The sequence below is a fragment of the Carassius gibelio genome, chromosome B20, assembly GCF_023724105.1.
Source record: "Carassius gibelio isolate Cgi1373 ecotype wild population from Czech Republic chromosome B20, carGib1.2-hapl.c, whole genome shotgun sequence".
Taxonomy (NCBI): domain Eukaryota; kingdom Metazoa; phylum Chordata; class Actinopteri; order Cypriniformes; family Cyprinidae; genus Carassius; species Carassius gibelio.
In genome coordinates this window covers 4292600-4304646 of record NC_068415.1, presented here as the reverse complement: position 1 = coordinate 4304646, position 12047 = coordinate 4292600, and the positions used below count along the sequence as shown (strand labels likewise).

Here is a 12047-nt window from a genome sequence, read left to right as displayed (position 1 = left end):
AACAAACTAACTCCTAAATTTTAATGTAAATACACTGAAATGTGATCAAAAGAATCTAAAGTTTTAAAAGCAATTTATAATGTTAATTTCACAAAAATGCAGGTTATGTAATTATGTAATGTAATGTTAGGTTGTTTTATATGTTTTATATATAAATTGAAATATATTTTGAATATAGTGCAAACCCTGCATGAGTGCCTCTGTTTTACATCAGATTACTAAATTATTAAAACATTTGAATATTGGTTTCAGCATATATGAAATAAAAAGAATTACGTGAAAATAAATATTTATTGTGTTGTATGAAATAAGTGTGAGATCAGAATTCATTCAAATATTAATGTGTTAGAATGCTTGATGCCACAGATATAAGTGGATGTGAGAATCTTAAAGGCCTTCTGAAAACAAGGGTAGAAAAATCCATAAATCAAGGGGTTACAAGTCGAGTTTAAATATGCAAACCAAAACAAAGCATCATAAACAACAGCTGGGGTCCAATAATTAAAAAAAGGGTCAAGGAAAGATGCAGTAGAAATAGGCACCCAGCAGAACAAATAAACACACATAACAATTGCCAGAGTTTTAGCTGCTTTTCTCTCTCTGTGAGCAGAGCTTTGGCTCTTCAACCCTCCAGTCACTCTTTCTGACATAACCTTTGCATGTTTTTGTGCAACATAGAAGATTTTTACATACAGAGAGCTCATGATTATCCCGGGAAGGAAGAATACGAGAACTGGAGATATAATACTCCACTCCTTGTTAAAAAGCACAACACAGTTTCCCACACAATAACTCTGCAATATGACCATCTCTATTCCAACTGCACCTATCCCTGAAAACACAATAGAGAAACTGTACACAAATGAAAACAGCCATATGAAGGTAGTAAAAACAGTCACAGTGTTGTTTGTGACCCTCATTTTGTACCTCAGAGGGTCACAAATGGCCCAGTACCTGTCAACAGATATTAAACTTAAATGCAGTAAAGAGGACATAGAGAAGGTCATGTCTAAACTATAGTGAACTTTACACAAAAAATCTCCCAGATACCAGCAGCCTTCAACAGATCGCACCATGCTGTACGGCATGACCAAAGAGCCCAGCAGACAGTCACTGGCAGCCAGAGAGTGAACGATCAGATGAGTTGGAGACTGAAGCTGTTTGAAGTGAGAGACTGAGATGATGATCAGCAGGTTCCCCAAAACTGTTGTGAGGATCATCAGCAGAATTAACACATACATTGCCACTTTAACAACAGCAAGACGATGCCGTTTTGGACAGGAGTTTGGCCGGAGTGGAAAGCAGAGAAACATATTCTCAGTTTGAGTCTTATTTGAAGTCATCATCTGCTGCAGATGGTGAGATGATTTGCTTTGTTAAAAGATTGGCAATTATCAACATAGGTTTAGTAAAGATAAATAAAAATATATAGTACATGCCCGTCTATTTTAACTCCCTAAATGTACTCAGAGCAGCTGAGTTTTGTCCATAAATATCCTCATATTTGAAGCAACCCTCCTACTCCTGACACTGTTACCCATAGTTACAAAAACAACATTAGCTCTGGAGATTAAAATGAAAAAATAAGTGAGCATTAGATACACTATCATGTATTTTACGCAAAATGTGGTTCTATAAAACGTACATTTACTTATGTTTGCATAGATGCTGAATTGTAGTTTTGATGCTGAAAAGCATTTACAGCATCTAAATACATACAATTTAAATTATTCATTTATGTAAACTTTATAGATTTACAAATGAATCCATATGAATACTGCAATCACCACATTAATATTGTTATTTTATTGCATTCAGTTGTTATATTAATGGAACTCTGTTTTTAACTGCATTTATTACAGGGGTCATATGATGTGATTTCAAGTTTTCCTTACAAGCTCTTGGTTCATAAAGAAAATCTGTAAAGTTGCAAAGACTAATGTCTCAAATCCAAAGAGATATTATTTTTAAAAGTCAAGAGTCAACAATGTCTACCTAAAATGGCTCGTTCTAACATGCCCCCACGTCTACGTCACAATGTGGGAAGATTTGCATAATGCTGTCCAAATGTTCACGTAAAGAAAAAGGCGTACATGTTATTCTCACTGTTGCTTCTGCTGCCATGTCGTGGAGACGCTGTGTTTCATAGTGAAAGTGAATCTACATTGTTTGGCTTCGAAAAGAGGACACAACTAGAAATCAGCGGTTAAGTTGTTTTTACAACACTGTTCCAGAACAGTTCGACCTAAATATTCAGATGTTTGCAGCACATTTTCCGGAGGAGTGTTTCCTGAACCTAGGAATGTAGCCTAGAATGGCGTCTACACACAAGTTGTTTCTATAAAGTGGGACTATTTTCAACAGCCTGTAAGTACGTTTACATATTTAAAGGATTTGCCACTGGGGATTCAAACGCGAGTTTTGAGCAGTGTAGAGTAGCAATTGTAGTTTGTCGTTTCTTCAATCACAAATGCAGACTCGGTTTTATGTTGGCCAGATGTGGGGCCGTTTCTGGGTCAACACTATGTTGCTGCCTGGGGTGTGATTTCTGCTGCCAACTCATTTTAAAGAATATACTCTAAAGAATATTGTCCAAAGCAACACAAAAATTGGTTAATTGGCACATAATTATAGGGGAACCATTTTTTTAAGTGCTATTTAGCATCTATCTTTAAAGACCCTTCTCAAATGGTAAATTGCCACATTTTAGAAAGACTGGACATAGAGGATCTACAATAATGTACTGCACATGAGAAATAATGTGATTTTTAAATTAATGCATGTTAACATATTTTCTGACACCCAGTACACAAAATATTGATCTTTGAAAATAGCACCATATAAGACTTTTAAATGAGGATTAGATTTACTATGGGAGTAGTGCAAAACTCTTCCTTAAGATGTGCCTTTAGCCCCATGTATGCTCTTCTTTATGAGCTGCACCACAATGATGTGCTGTTTTTTTTTTTTTTTACATTTATTTAGCATTGATTTTAAAGAAAATAGTGCAACCTTGTGGTGTGGCTGACACAGAAGACCATACCCAGCTTACGGTGATATGGAGATACACAGAGCACACTGTTGACAAAGGAATTATTGAATAAAATAATTATTTTTGTTTTCGTCGCCAAAAATATAAACATTCTCGTTGCTTCATAATGTTACAGTTGAACCACTGAGGGCAGATTGACTATTCTGACAATGTCTTTCATACTTTCTGGACCTTGACAGTGTTACTTACTTGGCAGTCTATGGGACTATTATTTGAGTCAAATTTAGATTTTTTCCCCTTGTTGATATGCCAGTTAACATCAACAACACTGTTCACCATTAAATGTGATATAAGTGAATATGCAAATTCATTCTTTGCCAGAAGGTGGTGCTTGTGGAACAGATACATAAAAGTTAGTCTCAGACGTCATGCCCACAGACCGTTGGCTGAACATCTGATGCATATGGCAAAGTGGAAAGACTTCAGGAGTTTTGAAGTCATCATCGGATTGGTTGAATTATACAGGATTTCTGGGAGTGGTGTGTGTCGCGTTCTTTATCGTTCCAAACCCCCTCTTGAAAGAAGAAAGCAGTCATGATTTCAACTGTGTCGACAAGCACTTAGGATCAACTAAATGCTGGATTCTCAAAAGTATGTGAAATATTTAAAGTTTCATCTAAATATACAATATTGACGTACTGACAACAACTAAGATGTAAATGATTTATGTATGAGCAACTTTACAAACTTACAAATAAATCCTTATACTGCAAACCCAGCATTAACATTTTTATTATATTGCATTCAGTTCACCTGCACCTTTTTTTTTTCATTTGCTTAATATGAAAAGATAAAATGTTGTTCTGTTGTGTAATTTCTGCTGTCAAATCATTTAATCCTAAACAAGATAAATGAAAAACACTTCTGCACTCATTTAACCATTACTTATGCAATATTTACTTGGTTCATCTTTCCATTTTCTCTTAAATGCTGTGACTGACAATAGAACAATAAAATACATTAAAAAAAACATAATTAAAAAACTAATCAAATTTATTTGTGCACTGGAATCCAAATCTGTTCTGATTGCAAGGAACAGACCTAAACTCAATCAAATTATTTATTATTATTATTAAAGGTTCTCTGAAAACTGTAAAAGTTTTATTTAGACTCTTATCCTGAAGAACCATTTGATGATAAATGGTCACTTTTTTAAGAGCTTAGTTGTTTTATTATTATTATTATTTAACTATTATTGAGCTTTTTGAGCTCCACCATCGAACTACAAAGACCGTCAACACACACTCAACAGGGAGACTATTTGATCATGTCAACCACTGTCTATACATTTTAACTTTCAAATTAAAACTGGTTTTCTGTTAGACATGTCTTTTTTCTGTTTAAAAACTGAAAAGATATAAGTGTGACCAGGTTGGTTCAGTTGAGGATACTTCCCTTAATCATCTGGATCTTAATCAAAGAATTTAAACCAAACAAACTCCTAAAAGATGAATGGTTTTCCAAAGGGAGACTGTTTTGATGTAAATCCAGTGAAATGTGTTCAAAAGAGTTTAAAGTATTAAAAGCTATTTATAATGTTAATTTCACACACAAAAAAGGCTATTTAGATTGTTTTATAATAATTTAAATATATTTTGAATAAAGTGCAAACCCTGCATGCGAAAACTGCATCCATTAAAACACATTTGCGAAATGGTTTCAGCATATATGAAATAAAAAGAATTACATAAAATAAATATTTATTGTGATGCCTGAAATTGGTGTGAGAGCAGAATTCATTCAAATATTAATGTGTTAGAATGCTTGATGCTACAGATATAAGTGGATATGAGAATCTTAAAGGCCTTCTGAAAACAAGGATAGAAAAATCCATAAATCAAGGGGTTACAAGTCGAGTTGAAATATGCAAACCAAAACAAAGCATCATAAACAACAGCTGGGGTCCAATAATTGAAAAAAGGGTCAAGAATAATAACAGTAAAATATGGCAGCCAGCAGAACAAATAAACACCCATGACAATGGCCAGAGTTTTAGCTGCTTTTCTCTCTCTGTGAGCAGAGCTTTGGCTCTTCAACCCTCCAGTCACTCTTTCTGACATAACTTTTGCATGTTTTTGTGCAACATAGAAGATTTTCACATACAGAGAGCTCATCATCGTCCCGGGAAGGAAGTATACAAGAACTGGACATATAATACTCCATTCCTTGTTAAAAAACACAACACAGTTTCCCACACAAGAACTCTGCAATATTAACATCTCTAATCCAACTGCACTTATTCCTGAAAACACAACAGAGAAACTGTACATAAATGAAAACAGCCATATGAAGGTAGTAAAAACAGTCACAGTGTTGTTTGTGACCCTCATTTTGTACCTCAGAGGGTCACAAATGGCCCAGTACCTGTCAACAGATATTAAACTGAGATGCAGTAATGAGGAGATACAGAAGGTCATGTCTAAACTATAATGAACTTTACACACAAAATCTCCCAGATACCAGCAGCCTTCAACAGATCGCACCATGCTGTACGGCATGACCAAAGAGCCCAGCAGACAGTCACTGGCAGCCAGAGAGCGAACGATCAGATGAGTTGGAGACTGAAGCTGTTTGAAGTGAGAGATTGAGATGATGATCAGCAGGTTCCCAAAAACTGTTGTGAGGATCATCAGCAGAATTAACACATACATTGCCACTTTAACAACAGTAAGACGATGCAGTTTTGGACAGGAGTCCGGTCGAAGTGGATAGCAGAGATACATATTCTCAGTTTGAGTCTTATTTGAAGTCATCATCTGCTGCAGATGCTGAGATGATTTTCTTTGTTAAAAGGTTGAAGATTATCAACATCAGTTAAGTAAAGATAAATATAAATATATAGTACATGCCCATCTATTTTAACTCCCTAAATGTACTCAAAGCAACGGAGTTTTGTCCATAAATACCCTCATATTTGAAGCAACCCTCCTACTCCTGACACTGTTACCCATAGTTACAAAAAACAACATTATCTCTGGAGATTAAAATGAAAAAATAAATGAGCATTAGATACACTATGGGAGTATCATGTATTTCATGCAAAATGTGGTTCTATATAATGTACATTTACCTATGTTTGCATAGATGCTGAATTGTAGTTTTGATGCTGAAAAGTATTTACAGCATCTAAACACATAAAATGTAAATTATTAATATATGCAAACTTTATAGATTTACAAATTAATACTAATGCATATACAGCATTTAAACATACAACACGTAAAATGTAAATTATTCATGTATGAATAACTTCATAGACTTACAAATGAATCCTCATGAATATTGCAATCAATATTTTTATTATATTGCATTCAGTCTTAGTGCAGGTTGTACCAGTTTGAAACTTTAAATTAGTTTATTTTGTTTAATCAAGTTTTTTTTTCATTTACTTAATATGAAAAAATAAAATTTTGTTCTGTTGTGTGATTTCTGATGCCAACTTGTTTAAAGGTTTAGTTATTTAATTAATGACTCACTCTCATGTCGTTCCAAACCCGTAAGACCTCTGTTCTTCTTCGGAACAGTTTAAGATATTTTATATTTAGTCTGAGAGCTTTCATTGAAAATGTATGTATGGTATACTGTCCATGTCCAGAAAGGTAATAAAAACATCATCAAAGTAGTTCATGTGACATCAGAGGGTCAGTTAGAATTTGTTGGAGCATCGAAAATACATTTTGGTCCAAAATAACAAAAACTGGTCTGTGTTGCCAAGCTCTGCTCCTCGGTACACTCGGCAGTTGGTGACAAACGGCTTCCAGCGTCATCTTGCCGTGTTGGTAGAGAAAGCAGGCCGACAGTTATCTGTTGCTCAGGGGTGTCCAGCTGATGAGGGACTTGCGGAGGGCCTTTGGGATGGCAAGTCTATCGGGTCCACTCCAGAAGTAGCAATGGTCACCTGCTGTTATTTTACCATTGCTGTGCCATCGAACTACACAAATCCCTGCCAGGGAGATGCAAACCAGCAAAAGATAAAGAAGCAAACATGTGTGCTTTGTAGAAAATATATCTGTATCTAAGCAGATTATTAGCCTAGTCTTGACAGAGAGCTGGTTGAGAGATGCGCAGAGATGACAACGCGGCTGTTTGATTGATGATCACGCAGTGCTTATTCCATTCATTCATGTATAATTTCCTAGCCTATAAGGTTTAAATCATTGCCTTTTAAATATACACAAATAGTAGAACATGTATGATATAGGCTGTTATTTTAGTTGATATTACTCTTGCGAAGCTCTGATTTCTGAGAGATGCACAGAGAGGCAACAGCAATGCGATATTTGATATGCTAGACCTTCTGACATGTGCTGCTGGCTCTGATGTCTCATTAGTGGTTCAAGATAAAATCTAAATTGTTTGGGGTAAATCTAATATTTGGTCTTTATTCAATTAATCTATTAATATGTTATATATACAAGCTATATACAAGCTATGTATACAAGATCCTTTTTATTCCTCTTTCTGTAAAAGTATGAAGAAGTATCATACAGCTCTGAGTATGCACATACAGCAATGATAAGTTTGTCCTCCATTGTTGTTTCAGATTTTCCCTCCGCTCGCTACGTCGTTATCACGTCACTACTAGAGCAAGCTCCTGATTGGGTAACGTGGCGTGAAATTTCGCCAAAGTTCAGATTTTTCAACTCTGAACTTTGGCGAAAATGCCTCATTCGCGTAAAATGCGCCGCAGGTTGTCTATTCGCGTCTTTGCATTGACTTAACATTGAAAACACTCGCCCCAGATGCTTTATTTGCGTCTGGTGTGAACGCGCCATAAAAGTATGAAGAAGTATCATACAGCTCGGTAGGCGTTTCTCAATGTCAAGGATACTTCCTTGGTAGGACTGATCCTTCCAAGTCACTTCCTTCAGAGGCTAGGTGAGACTTCTCTTTAGCATACGGAGAACACGTAAATGGAACAGGCTAGCAAGTGCACGTAATTGCGTCATTACATCAGTGAAAAGGTCCGTTTGAATAACGCTGTGAATGGTATCATTAAATTACTTTGGACCACTTAACTAGTTATTTATAAAAGAAATGCCAATGACGCAACCAATTGTTAAATGACAGGTCCAGTTCAGTTAACCATTTGTATTTGTATAATTTACAATATCAATATGGTAGTAATTTGTACTGGCATATAAACGTCAAACTTTACTTATATTTACTACAGTTATAACAAATGTTTGGTAACGTAAATAAAAACCGTTAACGCTCTGACTACGTTAACGTTCAACATTTTTGAATTTTTGAACTAACGTTATATAGCAAAGCTGCGCGCATAGGATTGTGGGTGATTTGAGAGCGCGAAGAGCGCGAAGGATACACATATGCATCCTTTCCTGTGTATGGGATATTCTTCGAACGAAGGACTCAGTCCTTGGTTGAAATTCCGAGGATCCTCGACTTTGGAACAGTCCTTCGACAGATGTCGATGACGTAGCATCCTCGAAATACTGGCTTCCGAGGATCCTTCCTTGACATTGAGAAACAGCTAGTGTATGCACATACAGCAATGATAAGTTTCTCCACTCGCTACATTGTAATCACGTCACTACTTGAGCAAGCTCCTGATTGGTTAACGTGGCGCAAAATGCTTTATTTTATTTTATTTTTATTATTAACGCTAAAGTTCAGATTCGAAATGCTCAATTCGCCCCGCGTCATTCACGGGAATCGAACAGCAGGTTGTCTATTTGCATTGAATTAACATTGAAAACACTCATGCCAGATGCTCTATTCATGTCTGGTGTAAACAAACTATTAGAGATGAGGAAGATGCTGTCAGCGTCTCTCTAACGGTAGTTTGAAAATAACGTTACACTTTGCGGGACTCGTCTAATGCTGTGTTACTGTGATAAACCATAAAATACTTCTTAATTTGATACTGACGAACTGTTGTGTATAACACTGCATATATAACACTTGCCGTTGATAACTTTGATGTAATGTTGCTTTAGCTCCTTGCTTCTGTGCTAACCTTAGCTAGAGTTACACACATTATGATAACTAAGCTTGTTAATCTTCAGATAAAGTTGACAGTAAAACACAAACGTTCAAAAGTGCTTTAAATGGGATTAATAAGCTCTAAATGCTTAACGTTACCTGTTATTTTCCATGACCACATCGTGATTAACGTTAATCCTGCTGTGATCCCGTCAGTGAGTGAGTGAGCCGTAGTCCCGCGGGGGATGAGCGGAGTGCACGTGACGTGACTGACTTATAATTGCACACGTTTTTGAAAAACACCAGGATATTATTTTGTCTAGTGAATTATGCAAATTTTTATTTTAAATATTTTGTGGTCAGCCATTTATACTTAAAAATAATAGATTGTATGGATTATGGATATGGATTGTCACTTTTACAGTGTATGCCATTCACTTAATATGCCTAAGTTACTTCAATAAATTAAAAATTAATTATAAATTACATTCAGGCGATTAGCCACCACTTACTCGAAGTTGTAGTTTCATATTTAAATACATTTATATTTCTATCATATTCTATTTTATTCCATTCTATTCTATTCATGTTTTATATAGCCTATAACAGGGGTAGGCAAGTTCGGTCCTAGAGAGCCGCAGTCCTGCAGAGTTCAGCTTCAACCCTAATCAAACACACCTGAACAAGCTCATCAACGTCTTCAGGATTACTAAGGCTACAGGTAGGTAAAGGTTTTTTTTCAGGGTTGGAGCTGAACTCTGCAGGACTGCGGCTCTTTAGGACCGAACTTGCCTACCCCTGGCCTATAAGAAAGAAGTTTCTCCCAACATTATGATAACATTCATAAAGTAGCATGAAAATATAAGGACATGCTGTTATCAGAATATTTTAGGATAACACCATAATAATCAGAGATAATTGTGCTAAGAACATTTTCTATCAACCTTACAAGAACATTAACAACGTTATAAGAAAATTTATCAAGTACAAATAATGTCCTAAAGACGTTCCGAGAACTTTGTTCTAAGAACGTTTTCTATCAACTTTACAAGAACATTCATCAAGTACAAGTAACGTCCTAAAGACGTTCCGAGAACATTGATCTAAGAATGTTTTCTATCAACCTTATAAGAACATTCAAGTACAAACAACGTCCTAAAGAAGTTCCGAGAATGTTGTTCTAAGAACATTTTCTATCAACCTTATAAGAACATTCATCAAGTACAATAACGTCCTAAAGACGTTCCGAGAACATTGCTCTAAGAACGCTTTCTAGCAACCTTACAAGAACATTAAAAACATTATAAGTTATAATTTTAATAACGTTTTGTACTAACATTTACACAAATTTTAAAGAACTTTAGTGAATGTTCTGGGAACGTTCCCTGTTAGCTCATTAACATTAAAAGAAATAAACATTTGAAATGTATCAGTCTGTGTGTAATAAATGAATTTAATATAATATATAGTTTCACTTTTGGAAAGGAATTAGTGAAATCAACTTTTTGATGATATTCTAATTATATGTCCTGCACCTGTACACGCATTGCCTCGGCTGTGGATGAGCCGCTTGGTCACACCAACAATATTAATCTCCTCTGAGATAAATAGCTGCAGTCGCGAGTTCACAGTCAGAGGGGGAAGGAACCACAGCGCAGGCTTCCGAACCTCGAGAATGAACTCTAGATCTAGGAAACACGGGTGGAGATACGAAAAGCCGTCTCCAGCCTGTCCCAGGATATGCGATATGCGGAGAAGCACAGTCAGTCCAATTATTTTTGCAGAGAGTTGACTGTGCGAGCCGCGCTCCTCATTAATGCCTGCTCGTTAGAATATTTAGGCATAATATGTTTGTGAAACTGATGCTTCTGCCACTGATGTCTTTGCAACTGATGTTTATGCAGCTGATGTTTGTGCAACTGCGAGCTCATCGATCTCATCGAGCTCAATCTCCTCGGAAAAAGAAAGGCAGTGCATTGCGGCCATTACTCGGGGGGAAGGACCGCAGCTCGGGCTTCCAAACCCAGAGATCGAGGATACCTGGTGGGTGAGGTAGGAGATAGGGATGTGTCCGTCTCCATTCCCTCCAGCAGATATATCTGCAAACCCAGCGAGTGCAGGTGCCGCTCCGCCTTGGCGAAAGCGGGACTGGCACCACAAGGAACGTTGGCACAGGCTCCCACTCTAGGAGAGCCCTTCGGAATCGAAGCGTCTGCACTGGCCACACATAGTGCAGGCAGTCTGCTACCTGCTATCCCCACCCGTGATGTAGCAAGGGCAGAGAGGAACACACAATTCGCCTTTCAGATGTCTCGTCTTAGCTTTGCTCTTTGACTATTGCTTACTTTTGGAGGAGCTTATAGTGACAAACAATAAATAAGACTGACAAGACAGAATAACATGCACACACAGAGCGCTTGCTGAAAGACGTGAAACTAATGCTAGCTTCACGGCATGTGCTTTTATAGCTTCCTGGTCGCTTACGTCACCCCTGCGGTGATGTCACAGTCATCAATTAGACAGATTACACACGATATTCAGAGTCACTCATGCTAAGCGCGTTCCGCATAGCGTTTTCGATGCAGCTCGCATTCCTAAAGAGAGCGTAAAAATTACAGTATTAACTATATGAAGTTTGCACAAAATGAAATAATGATCTGAGATATGAGGCCTTACGAGACTATGGGGTTGGCCAATTTACCACAGCCTGAATCTTGTCGGTATCCATGCGCACCCCCTAGGCCGAGACGATGTATCCCAAAAAAGGAACAGACTGTACAACAGACTGGACAAAAAGCCCATTCTCTAACAGCTCTGTTCCTGGAGAGAATGAGAAAATATCAGTATGTCATCCAGGTAGACATAAATGAACTGATCTACCATATCTCTCAACACATCATTGACAAGTGCTTGGAATACCGCTGGGGCGTTACAAAGGCCAAAAGGAAGAACAAGATATTCAAAGTGCCCCCTGGGGGTATTAAAAGTGGTCTTCCATTCATCTCTCTTATGCAAACCAAATGATAAGCATTACGGAGATCCAATTTCA

General features: G+C 37.0%; 2 protein-coding genes across 2 annotated transcripts; both read right to left on the bottom strand.

Moving 5' to 3' along the window:
* Window positions 1–326: 326 nt before the first annotated feature.
* LOC127983415 (trace amine-associated receptor 4-like) lies at window positions 327–1349 on the bottom strand. The gene has a single exon (XM_052585595.1). The coding sequence runs from the start codon at window positions 1344–1346 to the stop codon at window positions 327–329; it is 1020 nt and encodes a 339-aa protein (XP_052441555.1). The 5' UTR covers window positions 1347–1349.
* A 3439-nt stretch (window positions 1350–4788) lies between these two features.
* Window positions 4789–5811, bottom strand: LOC127983352 (trace amine-associated receptor 4-like). The gene has a single exon (XM_052585527.1). The coding sequence runs from the start codon at window positions 5806–5808 to the stop codon at window positions 4789–4791; it is 1020 nt and encodes a 339-aa protein (XP_052441487.1). The 5' UTR covers window positions 5809–5811.
* Window positions 5812–12047: the final 6236 nt, after the last annotated feature.

Coding starts and splice junctions, on each gene's coding strand:
- LOC127983352 (XM_052585527.1), bottom strand. CDS start 5,808: ATGATGACTTCAAATAAGACTCAAACTGAGAATATGTATCTCTGCTAT.
- LOC127983415 (XM_052585595.1), bottom strand. CDS start 1,346: ATGATGACTTCAAATAAGACTCAAACTGAGAATATGTTTCTCTGCTTT.